At 46.0% G+C, this 27,957-nt stretch overlaps 1 protein-coding gene across 12 annotated transcripts in view; it reads left to right on the plus strand.

Moving 5' to 3' along the window:
• Window positions 1-27,957, plus strand: part of FRMD4A (FERM domain containing 4A) — a 452,880-nt gene that overhangs the window by 219,617 nt on the left and 205,306 nt on the right. For 7 of the 12 annotated variants that reach the window (XM_077169372.1, XM_077169370.1, XM_077169369.1 and 4 more), the window contains exon 2: window positions 25,437-25,502. In XM_077169372.1, coding sequence (XP_077025487.1) covers window positions 25,437-25,502 — 66 coding nt within the window. The other 5 variants (XM_077169377.1, XM_077169376.1, XM_077169375.1 and 2 more) reach the window with 5 other exon arrangements.

Consider the following 27,957-nt stretch of genomic DNA (forward strand, 5'->3'; position numbering starts at 1 on the left):
TTCTCTAAACGCAGTTAAATGTGACTGCGTCCTCACTCACAAGGGGACAGAAGGCCCCCACCCCCCTCCCTCAGTTCACATGGTACCTCAAAACAGGAAAAGGGTCCCGACATGGCATCCACCCAGCAGACTTGTCCTTGAGCTGCTCCCAGCCGACACCTGGCTGTCCATTTTGAGGTCAAAGACCCCATCCCCCCTGGCCCAGTCTCAGGACCCTCTGCAGATGTTGCTGAGACCCACTTCTTAGAGTTCTATGCCCCACCTTCCCAGCCAGATGCCCCACTCCCTCTGGGGGCACCTCGGAGGCACTGGGAACAGGTCTTTGCCAGTGCAGGTGCCAACCAGCACCCTTTCCCTCCTCTGCACGTGCTGCCGCCTTTCTCCATTCTTTCTAACTCCCCATCTCCAAGTTCAGAGCAGCTCTGCCCTCTGAAAATTCTATTCTTTTCAAAACTGACCTCCTTAACTCTGTGAGAGAGGCAAGGGGAGCTCCAAGTATTCAGGTCTCGAAGTCCTGCTTGCCCTATGGAAGGAAGTTTTCCTTCCTCCTTCCAACTCCTCTCCAGCAGTGAAAGCCAACCACAAAAAAGGTGAATGTTCTTAAACCAGCTGCCACTCTCCTTCATTTCAGCCAGACTCTTTACAAAGTATTAAACTTGGTTTGAAAATAGGAATGTTTCATATTTCTTAATCGGAAATACATGTTGGGGCTGGTGAGTGGACCAACACTTCACAAAAAATCTTTTGATCATTTATGCCTTTGCAAATGACTGCCTGCCACCTTAGTGGTGAAATCAGCTTCAGAACTCTGACTTTGGGCAAAGCTTTTCATCTGTCAATTCCAGATATAACCACTGGAGAATCTGAATATATTTCCTACCTATTTTCTCTCACTGCCTGATAATTTAGGTTTCAATTTAATCTTGTTCATCAAGTTTTACCCTGGCCTGGTTCTAGCGGCCCTTCAAGTTCTTCAAATACAAATATTTCTTCCCTAAATCCTTACCCATTCCTATTCCAGTCCCAAGCACAAAAGGCTTAGGGAGAGAGGAACGGAGCTCCCTTGCCCACCACCAGGCCAGGCAAGATACACAGAGGTTATACTAATACACAGCCAGTCCCTGTTCAAAGTCCTTTACACGCATTCATTCACCAGATCCTCCTAAAAACTCCAGAAAGGAAGTGGGATTGAACCCCCATTTCATAGATGAGGAAATTGAGGCACAGAGAGGTCAGCTTGCAGGTGGCCAGGGCATGATTCAAGCCCTGGCACCTTTGTCACGAACAAGGAGGCTGTGACTACCGATTGTTGGTGAGTGTTAAGAAGGAAATAAACAGGAAGATGATACAAAGAGCCCCTGCAGAAGGCACTGCCCATGCGTTGGTCAGGGAACGTTCTCCAGGAGGCAGCCTTCGAGGACAAGGAGGCAGCTAAACCAAGGGTGGGCAGAGGATACCCGAACATCCCAGGATCCCAGGCAGGGGTGCAGGAAGTGCAAAAGCCCAGAGAGGGAAAGAGTTGTTAGAGGACAGAAAAGGGGCCTGGCTGGCAGAGCATGGGTGGGTGGAGATTTGTAACCAAGATAGCAAATGGTTCCAGAGCAGGGAGGAGCCCTCCATAGCCTGCAAGTGGAGTGGTGCCAGGGATGAGGGGATAAGTGAAAGGCTGGCCCACTGAGGACCTGGAAGGAGGTGACAGAGCTGGTAGGCAGAAGGTGCTGAGGGGCCGGGTCGAACAAAACCAAGGCTGGATGGACAAGGAGGCCTGGGTCTCCACTGGAAGGAGTAGGCTCTATTCCTAAGGGTTTTGAGCAAAGGGGTTCCATGATCAGGTCTGAGTTTGGGGAGACCACCTTGTGCTCTTGTGGACATGGCACCTGGAGAGGCAGGACTGGTCCCTGGTCATGGGGTGACCCTCAAGGGACCTAGAGAGATATTTAGGAAGTCCATCCCTGTCTCTGGCTTGGGGGTCATGGGGTGCTAGAGAGGAATAAGACTGGGGGCATGACGGCGAGTTCAGTTTAGGACACACTGAGAACTTCAGTGCCGAGGTTGGAAAAGCAGCAGGCCAGAGCTCTTCTGAGGATGGGAGCCCTTTATTGGAAGAGACACTGTCTGAACATTTCCCCTTTTAGATGTTCACAATCAAAACAAAACAAATATCCTCTGCTTACAATAAAATAATATTAGCTCTGAGGGCCTGGGAACACAAGGGCCTCAAGTGCACTGGGAAAGAATAGGGGTCAGCATTAAAAGAATCACCAAGGAATCCCAAAGTACAGAAACCCCCTTGGAAGGCAGCTTTCCATTCCCCAGATTCAGATCATCAAATCCTGATTGTGTGACAATGACAGCTTGATATAAGAGATGCCATCCGTTAACAGCTGGTCACCTTTTTCTCCAACATCAACTTCATTCAACTTTCCCTTATATCAATCCTGAGAACTCTTGTTCTTACAAACATTTCCAGGGGAGATCTCTAGGAAAGGATGCTTCCATTTCCAATGAGTTTGAAGATCGGACGTGAAAGATTGCTTTTTACCTACATGGTAGTGCTAGATCTACAGGGGTGATCGGCTTTCGGTGGGAGGAAAACCAAGCTTCCGCGTGAAGAGTGGGTGGATGCCTGGATGGCGGGGGTTCCTGCAAGAAGGGCCACGCTCAGGCAGACATTTGCCCCACAGGCATCTGGGCTTTGCCACCTCGGCAAAGCGAGTGCTGTAAGCCTGCCTCTCCCTTTATTTTGTCAACCGTGTTCTAACCATTCATAAGAAAAAAATGTGTCTAGGGAGAATCGTGCTCCGCAAGCCATAAACATTTAGACTTACGAGGTGAATTGAGTTATTGTTCTTGGAGACGCCTCAGAGCTTGTTTCTCATTTGGGGGAAGGGAACACGTGCGCCCGCATTTCTCCCCTGGGTCTCCCGCAACCGCAACTGAAGTTTCCCTTTCCCCGGGATGGTTGCCAATCCTTGACCAGAGCCCTAGGGCTTGCGCAGGAACTTCCATTTCCAGAGGCCAGGGAGCCGAAAACTCTAGAACGTTGGACTCCAGAAAGAGTAAGAGTCTCACCTTTGCGAGAAAGCCACCCGTCCCCGGGCCGGGCGCGACCGCCCGGATGGGTGCAGCGGGCTCGGCTCGGGACCACCCCCATCCCCAAGCCCAAACTTTCTCTTCCTTACGGACTGTCCCCGACCCCGAGCAGCCCTTCCCCGGGGCTTTTAACTCCCGACCCAGCCCCGGGCGACCGGCACGTGCGTCGTAAAGGGACCCGGAGCCGAACCGCCCCTGGGGCATTCAGAGCCCGCTCGCTTTCCGGGGCGCCCCTCGTCGTCCGGCTCCCCGCCACCCGCCGGCCTAGCGTCCTTGCGAGGGTGTGTCCGCATGGGAAGCGCCGAAGAAGGGCCGGAGCTACACCCCACCGGGTCGATGCTCCTCGCGGCTCCCGGCGGCCGAGGGGTAAGATCGCCGCGGGGCGCATAGGCCGGAGGCCAGGTGGGGTGGGAAAGGCGTGAGCGGACTGCGGGCCGGGGCGGGGCGCGCAAGGATCGGCTCGGGGGGCGGGGACATAGGGGCGGGGCCTGGAGGGCGGGATGGAGGGGAAAGGGGCGCGAACGCGAAGACCCGCAGGGCGGGAGGACCGATTGGGGGACCTGGGCGGCGGGGCTGGGGGGTCGGGGGTGGTGGGGAGGGGTCGGCTTGGGGGTGCGGAGGCCGGGTTGAAGGGGACGAGGGGTGGAGGAAACCGGTTTGGGGGCGGGAGGTCCGGCGGAGGGGCGGGGCGGGCGGAGGGACAGGCTTTGGGGCGGGAAGCGCCGCTGGGGGGCGGGGGCCGGCTGGGGGCGTGGGGAAGCGGGGTAGGGGGAGGTGACGGGCTGGCGGGCGGGAAGCACGGCTGGGGGGCGGGGGACAGGCCTGGGGGCGGGAAGTCTGACTAGGGGCGGGGGAACGAGCTGTGGGGTTACTGGGAGGGCGGGTGACCGGCTTGGGGGCGGGGAACACGGCTGGGGGAGGCTGGGGGACCGGCTGGGGGCCGGGCGGCCCGGCGGGGCTGCAGGCTGGGGCCGGAGGGGCGGGGCGGGGGACCGGCCTCGGGGGCGGGCTGCGGCGGCAGCGGCGGCGGCGGAGGGGACGCGGTTCCAGCTGCTGCCGGGGCCGCGGCCCGCGCGCGGGGCGAATGGGCTGCGGGTCCCGGAGCCTTGGCGGGTGGAGCCCCGGAGTTCCTCGGCTCGCTGGGCAACGCAGGGAATAAAAGGTAACGCGCCTTTGTCTCCCGGTTGCGGTTGCGGGGAGGCAGGCGGCGAGGCCGCGCTGCTCTTAGCATCTTAAAATGCCGGGGTGTTGGGAAGGACTTGCCATAGCTCCCCGCCGCGGGTTTAGGGGCTTTTATTCCGCGTGGGGGCTCCCTCTTTTAAATGCCAGCCCCACGTGCGGCACACACCGTCCGCCTGCTACCACTCCCAGCGCGCACACACCACCACCCTCCGGCCCCGCCACCGCGCAAGATCTGCGTTTATCCAGGCCGAGAGGCCAGGCCCTCGCTGTCGGCTGGGCCGGGTGGACTGCTTTGAGCCATTTTATGGAGTGACAGGGAGCCCTTGTGCATGGGTTGCGGGGGACGCCGGCACGGCCAATATGGACCGTGCTCACATGCCAAATGGCTGCAGCAAGTTTGATCGAGAGGAGATCGGGAGCCGCAGACCTGGCGGCGGCGGCGCGGGGAAACCCCTTAGTACGTGTCATTTGCGGATGACCAGACGCAGCGCTTCTGTGTTGCAGGCAGCGGCCCAAATGTTGATACATCTCAGATTCAGAGAGGATCCCGCAGCTTTCACTTCGAAAACGTGCGGGAGGCTTGGGCGTGATCAGGACCGCGCCTCCTTTACCCGATACCTGGTGAGCAGAGTAACTGGAGATGCTGCGACATCTCCGGGGACCCTCTGTTCTCAGAATAGCTCTGGTCGCGGCTTCCTAGTAGACAGATTCCTTTTGAATGGGGTGGCCCAGCCAACCCGGGAAGCTCAGCCTGCTCGCAAACCCGGTTGAGGACTCCCCGACCCTCCCATGAATGGAGGAGGCGCCTCCTCCCCCACGGCTGGAGCATCCCCGAGGAGGCTGCCGCTGCTGCTGCTGCTGCTGCTGCTGCTGCTGTCTCTGGCTTATTTTAGTTTGAATCCTCACCGATTCTGATGAAAGAGATTCTGGGAAACCCTAGACAGGCCCATTTCGAATCTCAGCATTCAGCAGGAACCGCCTATTCTATTTGGAGTAGCTGGGGCTGTATTGAGGCACCTGCTCTGCCGATTGGGTCCGGATTTGCCTGATTGAGTTTTGAGCAGCTGCTTACCCCGGTTTCCCCCATCAGCATCCATGATCCCCTTCTTTCTCCAGAGCATGATTGCCTTGTGTGGGAAAGCCCGGGTCAGGGAGCCCTGAACCACCGCTGACTGCCTCCAGGGGAGCCTCCTCTCCTCTGCCTTTGGGGAGAGCACCCCAGGACATGGGTGCAGTGATCTCTTGGCTACGCTTCATGGAAACTGGCTATGTGTGCCTTCTTTACGATGAATAGTAAAGTGGGATTTTTTTTTTGCAGGGGATGTGGGGGAGGACACATTTCATTGTCTTGTTTCTGGTTCTTAAATTGTTTCACCCCCTTTCATAGCATATGGCTCCATTTAGGTTGGAAATTGACTTGCCCATGAGCAGGGTACCAAATCCTCAGACCAGCGGAGATCTGGTTTTGATTCTGACAGTGCCTGTTGTCTCATGCAATCTAGTGTCAGAAGATGAACTGCTTGTGGTGGGTTTTCTTCTGTTGGCTGAGGGAGCCATTCTGCTGAGAATGAAGTTTGGACTTACATTTAAGTCACAGCAGGAAGGAGGGCACTGTGACAAGTACATTTGAAGCTGGTCTTGAGAGGTTAAATAGCTACAATTAATTTAATTGGTGGCAATATTTAGACCTGCCTTGGAATCAACACTAAATTGTTCAGCCAATGACTGGTGTTGCCACAGATGACTTGGAAAGGAGACATGATGCCCAGAGTTATGTGGGTAGAAGAAACCTTTAAAAAAAAAATCTTGTTCTTGTATTAACAGGGAAGAATTTTAGTAGGAATGAGAACCAGAAAGTCTCTCAACCCTCTTTTGTTCTGACCCAATGCAACCTGCTGCTGCTATTGTTATATTCCGGGCATTGGTGGTGAATTAGTTTTATTAATGAGCCTTGTTATTTATGGTGGACAGCCTAGGTGTTATTTGTAGACATGGTTGCCAGATCCCTGAGAGCCTGGCAGGTGGCTAGTGCCGTTAGCATGATCTCGTCTTTGGGGGAAATTGAGACCCCCTTGAGGCTCAGTGAGTTGCTGATTTCATAATCCAAGAGAATTGCATGCCAAACGTACAGGGCTCACGTCTCTGGAAACAGCAATGTTATAGGCTGAGGTCAAAGGAAAAGATGAGAAATCTGGCCTTTCTCAAGTTCTGGAACTTAGAAGAAGAGCCCTATGGAAGAGTGGATATGCAAGAATAGTGAGGGAAATGGCGTAGAGTAGGCCCCATGAGCTGCTGAGCAAGAACGGTTGTTTGTGGTGAAGGGAGTGGAGTGAGGGCCAGGATTGTAGGGGAGGAGCGTGCCAAACTACCCTTGTGAGCCTTGGGGGTGAGACCACCTTCGAGGAGGGCCATCTGCCTTTGCAGTGTAAATATACGGCTTGTGTTCACATCATAAGGCCTTTGGGAAGAGGGGTATAGAGAAAATGTACAGCTGTATTCCCCTGTTCCTGTGAATCATGCATGTAACTCTTAAAAGTTGCAGTTAGCCTGATGCTGAGCCACTGAAAATGGGATCTGCACCTTCAAATCTAGTGCTTCACTCTTAGATGTCTTTGCATATGTAAATAATTATTTTTTAAAATAATTTTAAAAAAAGAAATAACTTCTCAAGACTTTCTACTTTTTTATGTTGAAATGAGAACTAGGCATGTTAGTGGTTGAATGCCTCATAAAATTATGTTGAGCCGCCCTCTGCACAATCTCAGAATACATGTGTCTGGATTTACCATTGACTTGATTCACACCATTTATCTTTTGGACCTCGCCTAATATATCAATAAAATTTGTGGTAGAATGTCTCAGTTTGGGCCATTCACTGTGAAAAATTCCAGCATGTCCATCAGAATTGATTTCTAGGGCCTTCTAGGAAGTTAAGCAGTAGGGTGATGAAGTTCCAGTGGCGATTCAGCCTAAATTCTAGAAACTCTCTGCCTCTTGAACTAATGAAGGAGCAAGAGAGGAGCCAGCCAACGAGGCAGAACCAGCGAGTAAGTCAGGACCCTCCCCTCGTGACCTGAGATTATCCATTTACTCCCCTTGCCCGTTTCTGATATCATCGAAGGAACAAAAGAAACTTTTGGACGTTTCTTAAAAGTTAGGAGTTGGAGTGAAGAAATGGAGGAGAAGTTATCATTCCGTCAGTTGTATAGGATACATAGATGCTTGAGCTTTTCATACAAGAAGCAAAATCAATGAGTCTTGACAAATCTGGAGAAGGCGGCCACTAAAAATCTGACCTGCTGAGGTGAAGGAGGGTGATATCTGAGTCTTTCATTTTGTGGTGTTCATTCTAGCCTGAAGTTGACTGCAGTGCATGGTTGGTATTTCCCCATTTTGCTTTTGTTTTCATTTTTTTTTTTTACGTTAGACTTTTACTCATAAGAGCTGGTACAGCCACTCTTAGAATTCCTGGGTCACCGAGGAACACAAAGGCCTGCTGGTTTCACTACTCTGTTCAGCAAGAAGTTTTCCAAATCAGCATAAATCCAGTTTATCACAAATACTGGCCACAGCAATTTCCTTTTAGTTCCCTAAATCCACAGAGAACCACCCTTCCTATGTCCCATAGAGTCAGCAAGTCTTTATCTTATTGGGAAGAACTTCGATGCACCTTTGTATCTGAGACAGCTCACATATTCCCAATAAAGAGTATTATCCTCAAAATATCCCCCGTGATTCCTCTCTTGTATGCACAGAAGATGATCAGGGCTGCTGCTACTGTTTAGTGAATTATATGAATACTCATTTTGGGTCCTAGTGAGCATGTGCGTGCGTGTGTGCATTTTCAATTTTGACTTGTATCTGTGGAAATTAGGTATTTTTCCAAAAATGAGAAATACTTTTCCATTTCAGGATAGAAATTACTGCTAAGAAGTAAAAGTTATGATTGTTGGAAAATAACAGATGACCCTGGTTCTGTTCAGTGGCTCTATTGTTACCATACAATCGAGCAAAACTGAGCGGCCAGTCTTGGTTTGAGCTGAATGAGTAACCCCTGTTCCGGTTTAGGAGCTTAGCTAACTCGAACTCCTGTTGTGACTTGGAGAGCCTAGTTCGTTAGGAAGCCCAGTCTCTATCTTGTGTGATATTTTCTGGTTTTCATTTTAAGTTGGAGCTCTGGTCAGTTAATGATGCAATATAAGAAGAGGCATGATTTCCATGGTCTGGAACATGTCTCTTGCCCCAAACTCTGATTTTATTCACGTGCTCCTTTTCACCCCTGCTGTACTGGGAGTTATCTGGCAATCCATGATACTGGACAGTACTCCTTACTGTCTGCTCATTTGACACTCACCAAGTTTAACCCCTCTGCTCATCACATGCTCTCAGTAAGTCCTTACTGAATACATAAATTACCAAGTGAATAGATCACATTCACACTACAGCACTGACTGATGCAGGCTTTTTCAGAAGCCTGAAGTTTGGCATGTCAGATCCTCCTGTCTCTAACTTTCCTTACTCCAGACTGTAGGGTGAACCTCATTTTCCCCAAGCAAAACACCCGCAACCTCAGGCTCAGCAGTCTTGGCACTTTGCAAAATCTTATAGCAATATCTTTCACTTTGTCAGACCAAACCTATTCCCTCCAAACTTGAAGTTGCAGCTCCACACTTTGTGTCAGAATTGGCCTCTTCTTCTGGTGATGCTGTCTTTGCCTTTCTCTGTCCTTCTTGCATGAGGAATCTCAGTGAATAAAATGGCGTGGAATGGGGAATTAGATCGATAATGCATGAAGGTGAATGGAAACAGCCATCTGAGAGGTGCCATGGCCAGCCAAGCCCAACCACAACACGCGATTCTGCTCTCACCTCATGCCTGTAAAGAAGCACTAGATGTGACCAAACCCAAACTGGGAAACTGAGTAGTGGAGAGCCATCTGGAGCGGTCACAGCACCTACAGGCTGAACTGGGGAGTGCAGCGCTGGCTCACCCATGGCTTCTGTTGAGTGCCTCCAATAAATACTCCATATTTATTTCTCTGTTGTCCAGACAGAGCACAGAAAGGAGGAGAGGGCGAGGAGGACATGAAGCAGACATAGAGCCGAGCACAATGGAGAGCTGTGTTCTCCCTTCTCAAATCCCCTTTTATTGGGAATGTTGAGTATTTTGTAACAGAGGACCTACAGAGTGACCAGTAGCTCAGATACAGCCTGCAGATTCCAGCGAGGGGCAGATGTGGGCAGGAAGGTCCATCTTCAGTGTGATGTGTGAATCCTGTGTATACGTGATTTGGGGATTATCAATCAAGCTAGCCATTTGAGATGGATGGAATTTTAGGACATAAAGGGGCTAGGTAGCACATCTTACAAAGGAGGAAGCACTTACAGGCATTAAATGGCCTAGCGGAGGTCCTCACTGCAGAACCAACGCTAATCCCCTCCTCCTGAGTTGGATGGCCCTAGGGTGGCAGCCTATGGCAAGCGGGGAGCGGAGCTGTGGCATCATTGGCCCTGACTTCAGCTTCCAGCACTGTCACTTACTAGCCACATGGCCTTAAGGAGACTCATTTTTTATTCGTTTGTTTTTGGTTTCTTTTTAACTGTAAGAAAAGTTACATTCGGAAAATCAAACGATGTAATGCCTGTGAAGCACCTGGCACTCCAAAAAGACATGCTTGGAATAAGAAAGCCGTGTGATAGTTTTGTCTTGTTGTCTCTCTCCACCCCCACTGGGCTTACCTTTACCTCTGGGAAGCCCAACAGTCACAACTTGGGGAAATTTAGAGCACATTTAGGTGTGACAAGGCAATTGGCTGTGGCCCTGGAGTTACTAGTGGAATAAATATTACACCCTCCCTTGCAGTATTGGAATGGATTTTATTCAGAGAAAGTAGCATAAGGAGAACAAAGTTCAGGTCTGCTATTTCACAGATGTTGTATAACCCTCCTGATAGAGCTCTGCAGTTACAGGTATCACCCTAGCCATCCTTAATTCCTGGGACAGGGAAGGCTTATTAGGAAGGTGGCCAGAAGGAGGTGATGCAGGAACCCGGGGGCTTTATTGACCCCGGGAGATTAATAGGGTGAGGGTCGCTTGGGAGCGAGGAGGGAAGAGAAGGAAGATGATTTTGCTTTTGCACTGATGGGTTATATCACCCTACCTTTCTAAAACCCTTCAGTTCTCTAAAATGATCAGAAAGCTATTAGGGTTTTTATCTTGAAAGAAAATTCTAGAACAGAAACAAGAAATTACAAAGTCATTTACTTTACTGGTAATACTATCCTTTTCTTAACAAAGGCACAATCCAGTCACTGCCTAAAATTCTTTAGCAACTTCCCATTCACCACCATTCATTAGGAAGATTTTTCAATTTTTCAAGTTATGTGTGTATATTTTAGCCAAGGAAATCACACAGAGTTAAAGGCAGTCATAAGTCTAGAACCTGGCTTTATTGAATGCTTATTGAAGTCTTTTTTTTTTTTTTTCCATTGCACAAACCACTCTGAAAATACAGGACTAGTTTCCTTTTGGGTGAGAATCAACATGCTAGTTTGCATAATATCCATCAAAAATGTTTCGGACACTTAATAACCTTCTAGGTATTAAATAAAACAGATCAGGGTGAGAGCTGGTCCATCTTCTTAAAACAGATTAAACAGGCGCACATCGGCAGGAGAATAAAAGCCTTCCACAAATGTAAAACCAGGCATAGTATTTATAGAATATTATATCCACATCCAGGACAAGGATATATTTTAGACAAACCTCAAAGGACAGCTTATGGGTATCTTTTGCCTAGACAGGGTGGAGTGTATCTGTCATTTTATGGACACATTGTAAGTTGGTATTTGTTTATGGTCCCTTCCTTTCTTTATTGTGGAAATATGGTTGCTTTGGTCCACAACAGTTTTGTTTGTCTGCCATGCTGCTCATAAGGGTGTAACTTCTTTGAGGGAGATCTGGGGCTTTTTAGACACTGAGATCCATAACTTTCAAAGTGAAAGATATTCAAAGACTCAGAGAATAAGTAAGCACCTGGTTAGAGGACTTAATACTGTTCCCCAAAGGAAGCTCAATCTGCTAGTATTCCAGAGTTAACAGAGGCTGTGCTGAATTTCCCCTATCATTCCCAGTTTCACCTTTGGCTTTCTAATTACTCGTGTTCCTCTTCCTCCTTGAGGGCTTAAAAATAGCTGTCCTATGATGACTGACTCACCATGTCTCTGGTCGTTCTTCCTCTTTATTATGTTACTGCTAACTCTGGTACTCTTCTAGCTCTTTAGATTAGATTTCCGCATCTCCTGGCTCAGGAGTTTTCTTCCCAAACTGTTTTGGGGTGAGAAGTTTACTGCCCCTGTCATGGTTCTGAGCCTCCTCCTTCCTCCCTGAGTTATTATAAAATTGTCACTGTCACCCTTTCACCACCCTCCTCTCCCACTCCTATGCCTGAATTAGCCTTTCTTTCTCTCTCCCAATCTCTCTCTCTCTCTCTCACATGCACACACACTGTTCACACCTTTCCCCAAGCACCTGCAACCTTTTCTGGACTGTAGCCTTTTGCATAAGCTCATCCTGGAGCTAGTGATGCGCCTCCCCCATCCCTTCCCCTGCCCGGGACCCATCCACTCCTTTCTCTCAATCCAACCCAAAAAAGTTTCATCATCCAGTTTTCCCTGGGTAGAGTGAATCGTTTTCCTTTATGCTCCCAAGCATCCTCACCCAAACTCTGAGTTTTCTCTTGGAGATTGCAGTTTCCTTCTTATAGGTGCCCCCCCCCCCAATTATAGTTTTTGAAGGGGAAGGCCCATGTGTTACTTTATCTTTGGCTCTAGATAAGTAACTTCATGCCTGACATTTGGTGGGAGCTCAGAAATGAGTAATGCATTTCATATCTTGTGGCTTCCCCTTTCTTTTCTGGTTTTGCATAGATCTGGAATTCTTTGTTTGCCTGCTTAATCCTATTGTCCTTCCCTATGGGCCAGCACTTCTCTCTGCATCTTTCTGGATCAGAGGGTAAAAGAATAGCTGCACACAGCTATTATCCTTTAACCAAAGGGGTTAGACTGACAAACTCAAAATGACAGAAAGTATCCAAGTGTGTTTAGTTTATTAAATGCTGCCAGAATGCAATATACCAGAAATGAAATGGCTTTTATAAATGTGATTTATTAAGTTACAAGTTTACAGTTCTAAGGCCATAGGAATGTCCAAACTGAGGCATCCAGAGAAAAATACCTTAGTTCCAAAGAAAGGCCAACATCTGTCACATGATCACAGCTCCATCTAATAAAAAGCTACACCTATAACTGGATATGCCACGTCTCCATGGAAACAATTTAATCAAAGATTTCCACCCTAAACTATACTAAATCAGGATTAAAGGACATGGCTTTTCTGGGGGACACAACACTTTTAAACCAGGACAGACTGCTTCAAATTCATTCATTCATTCATTCATTCATTCATTCAGCCAGTCACTGAATAAATACTTATTGGTGTTTTTCTTTAGACATCAGCAAACAAAACTGACCAAAATTCTTGTCCTTGGGGAGCTTGCTTTCTAAGAGGAAGAGGCAGATAATAAATATATGTATTGCTAGAAGGTGATGATTGCCACTAGGGAAAATAAAGCAGAAGATGGGAAGTGGGGTGAGGTTGCTATTTTAAATACAGCAGTGGGAGCAGACCTATGAAAAGGTGATATATGAGCATGCGTTTGAAGGATGTGAAGAGCTGAGCTGTGTGAGGACTGGGGAAAACTCGAGTGTTCCAGGGGAGGACAGAGCTCTTGAACTGGGGCAGAAGGATCCCTGCGGCATTTGGGAAACAGCAAGGAAACCAGCATGATGGGGTAAAGTGAGTGAGGGGTGAATGGAGATGGAACCCACTTGGAGACTTCTGCCTGGGGGCAGGTCCTAGTAGACTCCACAGGACCACTGGGCGTTGAGGGAAGTCCGACTGCAAGGCAGGTGGAGGGGGGGAGCAGGGCCTTTCCCAAGGCTTGGTTGTCAATGGCAAGGATCCAGCACGTGAAGTAATGGTAGGCATGGACATGGTGGAAGGTGCTCAGATTCTGCATATTTTGATGATGAAACCCACTGTATTTCCTGGTGGGTTCGGTGTGGGGCGTGGGAGAAAAAAGTAGCCAAGGATGATATCCATGGTTTTTGACCTAAAGAATGGAAAGTAGAGATGGAAAGTTGGGGTAGCCATTGCCTGTGGGAAGCCTGTGAGTGCAGTTGGCCCCGGAAGAAAGTATATCAGGAACTCAGTTTGAGACGCAGTCAGTTTGTGAGGTGCAATAGGCAGTGGAGTGGCTGGATATATAAGTTGGGACTCATCCATGAATAGATGATATTTACAGCACCAAAACCAAGTAATTCCATAGCTCAGTCCTGAATAGCTCAACATTTGAGAAAATCATAAGCAACCAACCTCAAATAAAAAGAACAGAATCTATAATAATGGACAAATTCCTCGGAGTGGAAGAACTCTCTTGAGATGGGCTGTTGCACAAATTGAACCCTCCGTATTATCATCTTGCTCTCATGTTTGAATCATGAACAGAATATCTCTAACGTGCTTTATTTTAAACAGATTCGTTGACGTACAGTTGACATACAATAAACTGCACATATTTGAAGTGTAGTATTCGATGAGTTTTGACGTGTCTACACCCGTGAAAACCACCACCGTCGAGAATTCTAGCTCCGTACTTTTAATCAATCATATTGACTGAGAATCCTTTCTGTTTAGGCTCCATGCTTGACACTATGAAGGATATAAAATGTAACCACTGTTGCTGCCTCATGTATCTCTTCTGATTTAAAACCTGGGGGTTTCCTTTTAGTGTTATCTTATCACATGAAGACTGTGCTGGAAGGACACTGCAGGTTGGTTACCAGAGGGTTTGGTATGACATGGCAACGGTTTGCTACTGGCGTAACTGGATAAATCCAGTAGGGAAGCCTGTCATTTTTTAATCAGTTTGGATCCAGGCAGAAACGTTATCTCTTCTTCCTTCTTTCATGGAAACAGCCCAAACAGCAGGATCGGTTTCACCCTTTTTTCTGTGTTGTCAACACAATAATTACCTCCTGCCGAAAGCTTTGAGAAATTGTTCTGTGTCCAATTAGAATTTTTGATTTGACTAACAGAAAGATAGAGCCTAGCGTCTTTATTTCTGTAACTGCTCAGTGATAATATGCACCCTGGATATTTTTAGAATTCCGCTTCCTCAGGGCCATTGCATTTGAAAGCACAGTCTGATTTCCTGTGGCTGCATTTCCACCACCACCCCATCCCCCAAGCTGTAGACTGTGGAGTGAAAAGGAGGAAAAACATGTTTTGGTTTTGGAGTCCTCTCCTTCCCGCCTTCCTTCCCTTATACTTTCCCCTCCTTTCCCAGCCTGACTCCCCCAACCTATTGTCAATGTTATTGGGCAGCTCAGGAGGCAGCCAGGCTGGCGTCCTCCCAGGACTGGTCCCTCCAGAACCAGCTCACCCTTAGACCTCCCTGGGACCACCCCTCTCTGCACTGACCCTCCCAGGACTCATCCCCAGAAGTGTCCCTATCCCAGGGCCATCTTCCCAGGACCAACCCTCTGGGAACTGCCACCCCCCAGGAGCGCACTCCCAGGAATGCACCCCCTCCCCAGCATCATCCCCTAGACCTGTCCCCACCCCACCCCTGCTTCGGAAATATGTTCTGATTTGGGCATGAGAATCTCCCAAGGTTCACCTGCTGTGCTGGAGAGCTTCCTTCCTGACCCAGCCTGCCTGAACACCTGACTTGGGCACTGAGGAGATGCCCCTGCCTAAAGGAACAGATTCTGCAAAGCAGGTTCCAGGGCCAACCCCTTCATCAGGGCTCTTCTCCCACGAAGCTTCGAAGCTTCGAGAGCCACCAAGGACCTGCAAGGGGAGTCTTTGAAAAGCTTACTAGGAACAAGAATACTACTTTCTGCTAAACACATTCCAGGGGCAGTGACTCTGGAAAGGAAAACCTGTCCCAAACAACGCTCACCTGTGTGGCAAAATGCCCCAGGTACCACTGACCACAGTGTGGATTGTGCCCTAAGGGGAATAAGGGGTCACGCAGGTGTATAAACTACAAAAAAAGTGTGTGTTCCAGAGCCTGCAATCAACGTGTGTTTTGGATGTGATTCTGCATGATGGGCAAATTAAAACCTATCTCATTGAATGTAAATTGAGTATACTCTTTGTATTATATAATTGCCCTTGAAACAATGTATAAGAACATGTTACTTAAATATGAATTTATTAATTAATGCAAAAATATTTATCGAGTGTCTATTATGCAGAGTCACATCGTTATATTTCAAATACATACATTTATCATTTTAATGCAACAAAATACATATAGTAGAAATGTGGTAATTTTTTGTAAGATGAGACCCATGGCTAGTAAACAGCAATGTGTCCCACCCTGCTGATTATGATATAAGCAAAAAAAAAATAAAAACTTAAGATGACATATTTGACTAGTCATTTGAGCAAAATAAGCAAATTCATGTTGCCAAACATTATTGCTGAGGTTCTTTAGTTAGCCAACGCCCGAATGCTCAGCCAAACCAACAACACCTTTCCATTTCAAATCGATCATGTTCGGTTACACATTTACACAAGAGAAAATGGTAGGCTAAGGAATAGAGATGTGTGTGATGTGCCATCATTCTGTACTGCGGTTTTTTTTTAAGTCTTCTGTAGCAGTGAGCGAATGCTGTGAACATAGGTTTCATTAAATTCTACATGGTACAGGAACAGGATATGTTACAAGTAAATATATCAGTGATTTGAATGAATATATTGGGAGTCCTTGTTTATGAGTGTGCACATCTAACTGTGCCCTAATGTCACAGCTGATGACCGTGGGTGCAGCCCACTTCCTCCTTTCTACAGCATCCCTGGCCAGTGGCGATCAGATCCCAGTGGATCCCTTGCAGGAATAAGGGGGAAACTCATTCTTTTCTGAACAACATTTTGAAAGCTTGTCTGAAAGTCCTTCCTTCTATTGAATTCAAATGTGTCTTTGGGAGCTTCCACCCATCAGTTCTATTTCTGCCCACTACAGCAAAGCCTACAAGCGTACTTCTCTCTCATTGCAGCATATCAAATTGGCAAATCCCCACATCCTGAGGTGCCCAGGGCTGTACCAGTTTACACCTGTTGCATCCTGGTAATTGATAATAGCATCCCTCTTCATGCATGAAAGCATCTTGGTAATGATAATAGATTACAGGGTCACCCTGGCACTAGAATTTTCTATATCCAGGCTAAGCATCCGTCTCTTCCATCAGTCCTGAGAAGACACAGATCCAGACCTTCCCCCAATTTCATCACCTGATTTGGTCTTCTCCGGTTTCTTTCATTTCCTACATAAGAAATGGTCTCCAGATTTGAGCCCGGACTTCCCGAAATGCTTTAACAATGGTGCTGAGCAGGAGGCCTCTTAATTCTTGATGCAAAGACTCTACTTCTAGCATGCCAAGTGAGGTAGGATCCAGAGCTTATAAATGACATGACCCCAATTTTTAAATTTCGAATCTACCATTTAAATATGTCAGCTCTTTATTGTCTATAAATTTGATAAGCTTGCCTTCTGTGCTTTGTTGCAAATTTGGGGGGGTAGGATATATGCATATATGTATATATAGATAAACAGTTTGTACTTTAATCACAGTGCATGTGTCTTCTAGGCACTGAGCTTCAATGCCTGCAACTAGAACCTCCTTTCCAGATTCCTCTTATTTTGTATGGTTAGGATTAAATGTCTTTGAAAACAAAGTTCAGTGACTACACACTAGTTTGTAAATTTCTTAGCCATCCTCAGATCAGTGGATGCATGGTTGTTCCTCATTCTTTGTTGTTATAAATAGATGGATGGTTCCTGGCGGAGAAATCACTGAGTTAATGAACTTTTTAGCCATTTGGATTTTAAATTTATTTCCTAAAGGGAATTTTATTTTCTATGGTGGTGTTCTAATTAATTTTAAATATCTAGTAATTAATTATATCTTTAGTATATTAACCCATCGTTATATTTGCTATCTCCCCCACCAATTTGCATTAACCTTTTCTTTTTGCTTATGGTGCTTTGTGGACCCTAATTATTATTATTTTTAATTATTTTTGATGTAGTCAAGTCTATACATTTTTTTCCCTTTTGGCTCATCCATTGCTTTTATGCTTAGAAAATCCTAATAACCACGTGCTTACTTTTAATATTTAGCTTTATAAACCCATCAGATTTGGTTTCGATGTAAGAGGTTTTTCAGTTTCCTCATTGCTAAAGCAAATGCCATGCAATGGGTTGCCTTAAACAATGCGAACTTATTAACTAATGGTTTTGAGGCGAGGAAAAAGTCCAACTCAGGGCATCATGAAGGCAATGCTTTCTTCCTAAAGCCTGGCATTCTGGGGCTGGCTACTAGTGATCCTTGGTCCTGGGACCAGGACTCCTGGGACAGGAGTCACACGGCAATGCACATGGCGGCCTCTCCCTTCTCTCCGGATTCTGCGAGTTCCAGCTTCTGGCTGCTCCCCTGTGGTTTTCTTTCTCTGTGACCTTCATAAGGGATTAAGGCCCAACCTGGACTATGCTTTATCTGAACAACCTCATCAAAAGGTCCTAGGTAGAGGGGTTCACACCCACAGGAGTGCATGTAATTTATGAACGTTTTTCTGGAGTGCCTAACTCCAGAAAGGTGCAGTTGGTGTGCGTGTGTGTGTGTATATTAGTGGTTCGTCTTCTAACAAAAAACCCACTTGCTGCAAACAAGGAACCCGGTCCTTGCCGTCCTCTTCTTGCTTTGAACATACGTTTAAAGATCCTTTTATTGTCTCGTTTTTGAAATCTTTCAGCTTAGGGTTTCCAGCCGTGTCCCTGTTTAAGCCACCCTGAAGATACTGGCTGTGAATTAGGTATGTGCACTGACACTGTGGACATGCCACACATAGGGTTCTCCAAATCTCCTTTGGGAGCCCTCCACACACATAATTGCGTTCTTTGGGTGTCCAAAGGCTTCCCTTTATTCATAACACAGCCTACGCGGACGTAAAGAAAATCTTGTTTTGGGAAGATACTCAAGCAGCAGCAGAACCTAAGTGTGACCACCAAATGCCCATTGTTAGGTCACCGGTGAGGTAGAATGTACTGCACATTGCAAGTGGATCTGCCCGTCCCCCACCCCCGCCCGTGGGTGTTCCTCTCTGCGCACATGGATTCGGTGCCTGGGGTCCAGGGCGCTTTCCCTTGGATTGGGTCCTCCTTCCTCAAAGTCTGGGCTTTCACTCACGGGACAGGCCCATCCACTGACCCGGGTGGAAACGCTTCAGCGGGACCTTGGCCTTCCACTTCTGAGACGCGGCTTCCCAACATCAGTGTCTGCAGTGAGGAGAAAGTGCCCTTCCCTCCCCACATCCCTCTGATCTCGCTGCCACCCTCTGCCTGCAGCTGAGCTCTGGGTCGGAGTTTCCCGCCAGATGGTCTGCAGGGGCCGCAGTGAGCTTCCTGCTTGTCCTTGCCCCTATCTGGCTGTCTCCCCGTCCAAGCTTTAGGCCCTGGAGAGGGTTGGAGTTGACGTTCCTTCTCCTGGAGACTCATGATCCACGTAGGGTTCGTGTGGCCTGAACACGCTTAGCTGTGGCTTCTCTCCCTGCGTCATTGGAAAACCCAGCTCTGTTTTGTTGAAGGCAGAGAAGGGCGGTCTCCCACCTCTGAGGCAGCGGCTCCAGAATGTATTTCCCGGAGTTCACCCCTACCCCCACCTCCGTGAAGTGCTCGTCTGGCTCAGATGCACACATGCAAGAACTGAGCTTGAGGCCTCCAAGGCTGCCTCGGTTTTCGTGTTCCACCACATTGTCCTTTAATTTGGTTCTAATATGTACGTCCACTGAGGGACTTTCATCTGGGTTTCCTGCGTTGCCCAAGAACCGGCCGTGAGAGTTCCTCCAATTCCAGGATGGCAAAGCCACAGGTGCAATAAATTACCTGAGGTCTTTAAGCAAGGTGGTCAGCACTTGGAATGAGGCTTGTCATGTCTAGTTCCTCACATCTCCCTTCCTTCCTTTAACATCTTATATTAATGGGAGATCATTTATAAACACAAAGGAGAAGCTTGAGATAAATCAAACAGAGGAACAATTATAATAAAAACGGACATCCTTTTAATCTGCGAATGTTACAAGCAGAGTTCCCTATGCTCACAATTGTATGATCTGTTCCTCCCTTGGTACAGGTTTAGTATGGGCAGGCAATGGGGGCATGTTTTAGCATGTTTGAAGTTGACTGAAGCCCTTCCTATATGTGTATTTGCTGACCGGTGAATTTCTTTGGGCACCGGTGAATGCATTTCCTTGCTTGTCTCCTCCTGGCTGGAAGGTGCTTTCTGGTCACTGAGGTTTTGTGGTCCTGCTGCTTTTGGGAACGCAGCCTGGCCCTGGAGCCTCTGAGCTTTTGAGGAGGAAAGTGAAGTGGGTAAGGGTTGTGCCACTTGGAAGTGACCTAGTAAGCGGAAGCTGCAAAGGCGAGTTGCACTGGGAAGTTTCATTCATGGCTTTGGAATTTCCTTCTGAGCCACGAAATGGCTCAGGTCAAAGGGCAGATTGCCGGGTGCTGCTGTCATCCACCCCCCGTCCCCAGGGTGTCCGCAGAGGCCAGCGGAAGGGGTCCAGGAGGAGGCGCCTCAAGACTCCCATGGGCTTTGTCTGGGATATTTTGGACATCTGAATTTTCTTCTTGATGATAGAGTTTTAGGAGGCAGGATTTCAGGTAGTTTTGGCCGTAACCGTAATTTCCCACATTTGGAATTTCCCACTTTGGAAATGTTAATTGTTTCTTTTGTGTGATTCTAGGAAGCCTTTAATATATATTTAATTGTTTCATTAATTTGTCTCAAAAATGGGTGTGATTCTCAAACAGTTAAATTTGCACAGACACATAAACAAGTAGGCATGAAGGAATAGGTTAAAAAGACCCTTCCAGCCTGTGAACATCCCTCTGACCATCTCACTTTTCCATGCCCCATTCCCTACCACCAGTGATAGCAGTTTCAGTATAAGTTAGCCTTATGAAACTGAAGAAATAGAATAATGCCATGTACCAGCTGAATATTGTTTCACTTTTATTTTTGGAATCACGTGTGTTTCCCTGAGTTCAGAATCTGTTACTCTACAGTAATTTACACCAAGTGTATTACATTTCTATAAAAATATTATTATCAGTGAAACGGGCATTATTTCTTCCAAGCTCTTCCTCCACCGTGTAGATACCATCATAGTATATAAATTATTTGGCAAAGGTCAAGAAAGGGAGAGAGAGGACATCTAAGAAGTGTGATAAACCTCTTCCCAAAGGAGAGAGAGAGAAGTAGAGGGAGAGAGGATGAAATGTGATATGTACAGGAAAGGTGATAATAAGAAGCATATGACAATGGGGCTAACTTGGTTTCAAATTGGAAAAGAAAGTATTCTTAATAAAACATATTTGAGGTTTTCCCAAACCCCGAATGCTTAGGTACTGTTTAAGAAAAGGCTTGCCAACCTTGAATTCCATTGCCTCCCGTATTCCTATGTGGTATGGCCAGCAGAGTACTTTTGAGGCTGCCTTCCCGTGTCTGGAACAGCCTAAAGCCTGAGCCAGAAAAAGTAAATTCACATACAGTACTCCATTCCCTGCAACTCTGTTTCAAGAATCCTGTCATTGACGGCTAGGCACAGTGGGGGCAGGGTGATATTGGAGGTTAATTAATTAGCTAGTTAGTTAGCTGGTCCCTGCACCATGAAGAGTATAGCAGCCTTTTGTAGACAACTCCCTTAACTATGGATATTTATAAATTACCTTGAACCTCTCCTGATCACAGTCGGTTTCCCATGCAATGCTGCCAGGAGAGAGAGAACTTGCCAGACACTCACTCTGCAAATTCCGGCCTATGTGACAATTATTATTCTCATCTTTAAGTTAACAGATTTGATTTTTATATATTAGAAATAGAGGCAGTTGTCAAAAACTGACGTCCACACGAAAACCTGCATGCCATTCTTTACAGTAGTTTTATTCATAACTGCCCCAAACAGGAAGCCACCAAGATGCCCTATCAAACTGCGTTTCATTCCTTCCATGGAATGCTTTTCTGTGATAAAAAGACATGAGCTATAAAGAGACAGAGGAACTTTAAATGCATCTTGTGAAGTGAAAGAAGCCAGTCTGAAAAGGCAACGTGAGCCTGGCTACATGACATTCTGGAAAGCAGTGGTTTTAGGGACAGCTGAAAGATCAGGGATTGCCAGGGGTTCGGGGGAAGGGAGAGGGAGAGATGCATATCTGGAACCCAGGATGTTTTTAGGGCAGTGAAATTCTTACGATACTATAATGTTGGATACGTGACATCATGCGTTTGTCAAACCTATAGAACTGTACAACCAGAGAGTGAACCCTAATGTAAACCATGGACTTCACTTGCTGGTAACATAGCAGTATTGGTTTCTCCATTGTAACAAAGTGCTGCCCTCATGCGAGATGTTAGTAATAGGGAAGCTGTGTGGGTGGGGGTGGGGGGAATATATATGAGAACTCTACTTTCTGCATAATTTTTCTGGTACCTGAAACTGCGCTAAAAAAATAAAGTCTACTAAAACAATTATATATATATGTATGTAATCTAAAACAAATTTGCTGAGAAAAAGGCTTCTCAGGCTCCTTGGGCAGTGTCCTTTGCTTTTCTATGCTTTTTTAATAGGGAAAAAGAGGAGGGACATAATTAGTCATGTTTGGGAGGGGGCACCCATGCTTTTTTTATTTATCCCTCCTAATCCTAGCCATATGCATGTCCGTTTTCTTGACCGCCTTGATGCTGCACGTGTGATTCCATGCTGTGCTGTGTTCACGTAAGTTAGTGCCGCCGATCCATTTCCACACTGATGTACCCAGTGTAGCTTTACAACAAAGTTAGATATATGGGGTGGACACCTCCCTTTCAAAGTAATGTTTTTCTAAATATCCTGTACAACTGTAGTCACTCAGTAGGCTGCCGCTTGGCGTGGAATTGTATTGCAGCCAGACAATTTCAGGTTGGAATGGCAGCCTGCTGACTCCCGCAAGGACCCTGTCCTCCAAAGGACTTCCTTGGATGGTGGTGTCAGGGCTTCGCTATACTGAGCAGCTGAAAATGTAAAAAGAAAATAGGAAGAAAGAAAGTGGTAGTATTTACAATTGTTTGTATTCTAAAGAAAATTTCAATCTGCCCAGCAAGCCTGAATAAACCTGGGCTTTCTATGTGCCCAACCAGACTGGTCAGCCTTTTAGGTACTGATGATAAGGATGGAATCCTCCAATCTGACCGCAGGACAGAGTAACAACAGGTCCCCCTTTTGCGAAAAAGCCACAGAGGTGTGGTCCAAAGAAAGTTGTACCTTCAAAATCACGGCCAACAGCGGTGACTTTCTGTTTTAGGTTCACCAGGCTGCACTGACTTTTGTCAGGGCCGTTTTGTCTCCTAGAAGAGAGGTATTAAACTGTGAAGCTTGTTTTCAGATTCCCCAGGAATTAGTGTTCAACCTTTGTTGAAGAGAGAGATAGACAGAAACCTTGTGTAGATATTAGCAGCTCAAAACATAGTGGCTTCCTTAAATTGCTGAGCAGATAAGGTGAGATTATTTAATGTAATGAGAATTTTACTATGCAGTGGAAAAAGAGAACCTTAAGTATGGGTCCAAACTCAATGTCAAGTTACACTTTCTGTGGTTTCAATTATTTTGAGAAAATGATATTCGACCATTCTTTACTACTATGATTAAAGTTTTGACACAGTCATGCCTTTCATAAAGTACCAGTATCCTTTGTTTTCATAAAATTTATTATAGTGTGAAAAAGTTACTCAAGAGAGTGCTTATACCCTTAAGCTTTTACAATAAGATGAAGCTCAAAACGTTGTACTTTAATGCAGAGAAGAAGCAACATTTCTTTCTTTACATTGACCCCATCACCACACTTCATAGAATTCTCTCAAGCCTGTAATAAATGTTTTTAAAAGAATTTCAAAAGAAATACTCAAAAGAGTATGCTGGATGGCTTTAACGCTTCCACTCTGATAACCTCATATTCTTTCTGAGAAGAGCTGAACTGCTGTAGCGCTAAGATTTTATCCAACGTACCTATACAGTTGCATTGAACTCCCCTATTGCAGCTTGAAATTAAACATTTTAGTGTATTTTTTAATGAAAAACTCATCTATAAAATTTGATTCGTGGCACATAGTTCAGTCTAATTTTAAAATTGTAGAGGCTGCTATTGAAATACTTGAAATGAGGGCAATGGGTTTTTACAATTAAGTTAATCAGTTAGGGACTCTGCTGTGTGCGTTGTTGATGGCTTCTGGATGGGACTGTTAGAGCCATTAACACCTGAAGTTAGAAGATCAAAAGGTGAAGAAGATCTATGCATCAACTTGTGTCCATAGCTCCTTGCTCCGGCTTATATGTTCAAAATGTCAAGTCATTCTTTGGAATGAACTTTTTCCCTCAATTTTTGCTTCATTTTAATCTCTTTGGTGGAGGGTTTATGTGTATGGGAGACTTTTCTTGGTGATTTGTCTCAGAGCTGGAGACGGCTACATATAACTCAGATGCAAGGAAGTTTCAAGATAGCACTCTCTGAGCAGGTCTTTGGTTCAAGTCCTATAGCTGGGGAAATCTACTTGATGAGAAGCAGGATGAAAAGGTTTCTTTTTTCCCATGGAGTACATGATAGCCTTGGCTGTGCTGTTGGTCAGAGGACTGTCCCTGGTGAAAGTGGAGAGCAGAGGCTTCTTTTCCATCTTTCCTGGAGGGAGCACTTAGGAGAAGGATTCTGATGGTTTCACAGGATGCATCCTTTCCTTTGGTCAGCTTGGAAGTGGCCGATAGGTGAGGAAACAGAAGGCACCCTCAATGGGGGCTAGAGGGAGAGAGATTGTCTATAGAGGGGGCTCTGTGACGCTTGGGTAGGAGGAGACTTAAAAGTTATCTGGTCCAGACAATGTATGTTGGCACTGTCTCCGGCAGGTTGGGAGAGCTGATTGCTACGTTTTCAGGAATTTTGCAGAGTACAGCCATTATTAAAATTAAATTGTATCAACTTACAATTCAATAAATTATATCCAAAATAAAGGTGATAAACTGAACACACCTCTTACTAATTTTTTGACTACGTTTTGCTGTTACCCATGCTCTTGATTTTAGATATATCTGTATACCTGCATGTGGGAAACACTGCTAGGGACATTGTGTTAGTAGCTTGAAATCAGGCATATTAAGGCATTTACACCAGGGAAATCAGCCAGTGTTTCCAACCAAGGCTTTATTCCTCCAGAGAGCCAGTCCTTAAACATTTACCAGCAGCCCACTGGGCCCAGTTGGCTCATCTTTGCCTTGGCCACTTGGGTATAGGGATGCAGAGACTTTTTCAAATCCCACAGTCAATAACCGGTGAAGTCCAACGAGGCCTGCCCTCATGGTCCTGTCCTGCTGCTCTTTTGGTTCAACCACTCTGCTATCTGTCCCAAAAGGCACAAGGGACAGGGTTGGGTTGACATGGCTCTCCTCGCCAGTTCCCTCTGTCAGTTGATGGAAGATGGTAGGGACTCAGGTTGCAGTGAGGTGAGGGGATGATTAATCCGAAAATCAAATTCTCTGATCACGGGCAAGAGGGACAAGAGAAGAGGTGGCAGAGACCAATACCAAGCTCTGTTCTATGTATGGCAATAAAAACATTGGCTGGAAGAATGAATCAGAATGAAGAGCACTTATCACCACCTGATACTATGTTATGTATTATTGCTAGTTTATTTTATGCCTCCCCCATTGAAATTTAAGCTCTATAAGAGCAGAGACCTTGTCTTGTAAGCCTGCTGTTCCCTCCAGCTCCCAGAATAGTGCCTGGCATGCAGAAAGCTCTCAATACATATTTTTGAAGGAGGGAAGAAGAGATGGGTGGAGGAAGGGAGGGAGGAAGGAATCAATCCTGCCACTTATGGCATTATAAGGCCAGCTCCAGGGAGATATTTTGCCAAGAGGAATATGCCTGGTAGATGCACATGGGGGACCCTCTGACAGTCTGTTGGGGTGCCAGACTCCTGGTGACTATCATTTCTCTTTTTTCTTAGATGACGGAGGGCCGCCGATGTCAAGTACATCTTCTTGATGACAGGAAGCTGGAACTCCTCGTACAGGTACATTACTTGGGTTCAACTTTCTAAATTTTTTCTGACACAAAACTGGTTCAGACTTTGGTGTAACCAGTGGAGGGAGAAATGTAAATTGTTTTAAATCTGTATCTGTTAAAATCTAGGAGGGAAGCACTAGGAAGCACCAGAGTGTCTTGGGTATGTGTGCATTCTATTTTTGTTCTTTCTGTTAATACGTACACCCGCCTAAGCCATTCAAGGCCAGATGTATATCTGACCTATTGTTATAATCTCTAGAAAAGGAAATTCCACAACAGCCTTTAGCTATTTGTTCTACTTAGAATGAATAGTACTACAATATAACCTAAATAACCCCTGCTGCAACTGAAACTGATTTAGTCCTCTTCCTTGCTCAGAGGGGATAAGAAGACAGCTTATTATTTTCCAGTTAAGCTTTCAAAGTTCTGAAGAAACAGAAGCAACATCTTCTCCTTTAAGGCCAAGTAAACCCCTTACCCCGTCCCTTGCGCCAACATTTTCATCACTGTTGAGCATTAAGAAAAACCAAGACTCAAGAAATAAACAGATTTTGTACCAAACCAAGCATGTGCTGATTTTGGAAAAGCCAGAGACTTAGAATTATAGACCTTACCCTAGTTCATCTTGCTTTTGAAAAGGTCACAATTTTACCCGGAGCCCCAAAGAATGGTGACGTTTCCAAACTGGATTTAAAGAAATCTGTCGTTCAACCCCACCTTTCATAATTGTGTTTGCTTATATTCTCAGTGTCCACCTGAGATTCTTGGGGCATTGCTCCCTGTCATTCTCATCACCTGTCACATCTTGCCATGAAGTGGCCACAGGTCATTGGTGGTAGAAACGATGTCCGTTTGCTGGGAGTAACATTGCTTCTGTTGGCAGCTTCACATTTAGACGTTCTCATCTCATGCTCTTTTGGACATACTGCTTGGATTTGAAAATGTTCAAAATGCTAACTTAAAAGAGTTAATTTTTTTTTCAGTTTCTCTCTTGTGTTCCTGTATGACTAATGGTTTTTAAATTGAAATAGCATTATAAATACAATATAGTAACAGAGAAAAAGGGAAAAGGCTCATAATCATGCCACCCTTTCTCAAATTCCTATTGTCATTTCAGTGAATTTCTTTCTAGCATTTTTCATATATATATTATTTCTTATATGGTTGGAATAATACTGTATGAGTAATTCTATATCTCTCTATTTTTCCATTTAACATTGTCTTTTGCTAACATTTTCCAGGTCACTATAAATTCTGTCATCTTTGTTGATAGCTGCATAAATTCCATGAATATGCCATTATTGTTTAGCTAGTAACCAATCTGGGTGCATTTGAGTACTTCTTTTGTTGTTATTACTGTTTTACAGTTCTCCAACTATTGTTACAAGGAAATGTTGTGGTTAGTGTATCTCTGTGTCTAGAGCTCCGCCACATTTCGGGTAGGCCCTTTTTTGGCTAATTGTCTTGACCTGCGGTCTTGACATTTACTATAAGTCAAACTCCTGGTTGGGATTTGGAGGAGCAAAGCAGTCCAGGGGAAAATCTCTTCAATTAGCAGAATTGTGAGCTAACAAAGCATTGGAAGCTCTTAACTGTTAGCAGTGAGTGTGAGGAGTTGATAGCTGAGTGGTCTGGTGTGTTTTATCCCCTTTTATCACACCAGAGTTAACAGGCTTGGAAAGCAGCCATCCTCTGAAACAGGAAACTGAGTCCTCAAGTGGCAGCTAACTTACTGACCAGTGGCCAGCCTGCCTTGGGGCAATATGAATGAGATATCGGAAATAGACTTGAATTGCAGAACAGACATTTAATGACTGATTTTCACAGCTGTGGAAAGGTTATGCTCACCCTTTAATATCAAGAAAATGTTGAATTAGGACAACACAAGAAGTACATATGTTTCCCACGCCCTTTCGAGAACATACCTCCCCTCTTACTCTCCCTTCCCCATAACGCTGTCCTCCCCACTCCCCTGCCCCCACACCACGCACCTGGATGGTTTCTGGTCAGCCTAATGTCCACAACCTGGAAATGGAAAACACTTTTTCCTCAAGACTTCAGTGACCTCCCACTCACTCTCCAGCCTTGGCTGCCCCTCACTGTGGGTTCCCTGTAGCAGCACTTGTCTCCCTCATTGCCAGCACCCATTTACTTGTCAGCATTTCCTGGGGCCACCAGCACACGAAGGCTGGGCCTGAGTCTTGACCACTGTGTATCCCTGTATTGCAGCCCAGTGCTGTACCCATATGTCTCTAGCTAAATACTTGTTGAATGAAAATATGGATTGCTCCTAAGATGACTGGGTGTTAATTCCCCAAAGCACTTCTTACTGTGGCTCCAATTGCTTGGCAGGCAATTAAGTTTAGCACAAGGATGGATAGATGAATAGATGGATAAGATAGATGATAGATGGAAGGAAGGAAGGATTCTAACCTCCCTTGTGTGTTATTATAACATGGACT

This window comes from Tamandua tetradactyla, chromosome 7, assembly GCF_023851605.1.
Source record: "Tamandua tetradactyla isolate mTamTet1 chromosome 7, mTamTet1.pri, whole genome shotgun sequence".
NCBI lineage: Eukaryota > Metazoa > Chordata > Mammalia > Pilosa > Myrmecophagidae > Tamandua > Tamandua tetradactyla.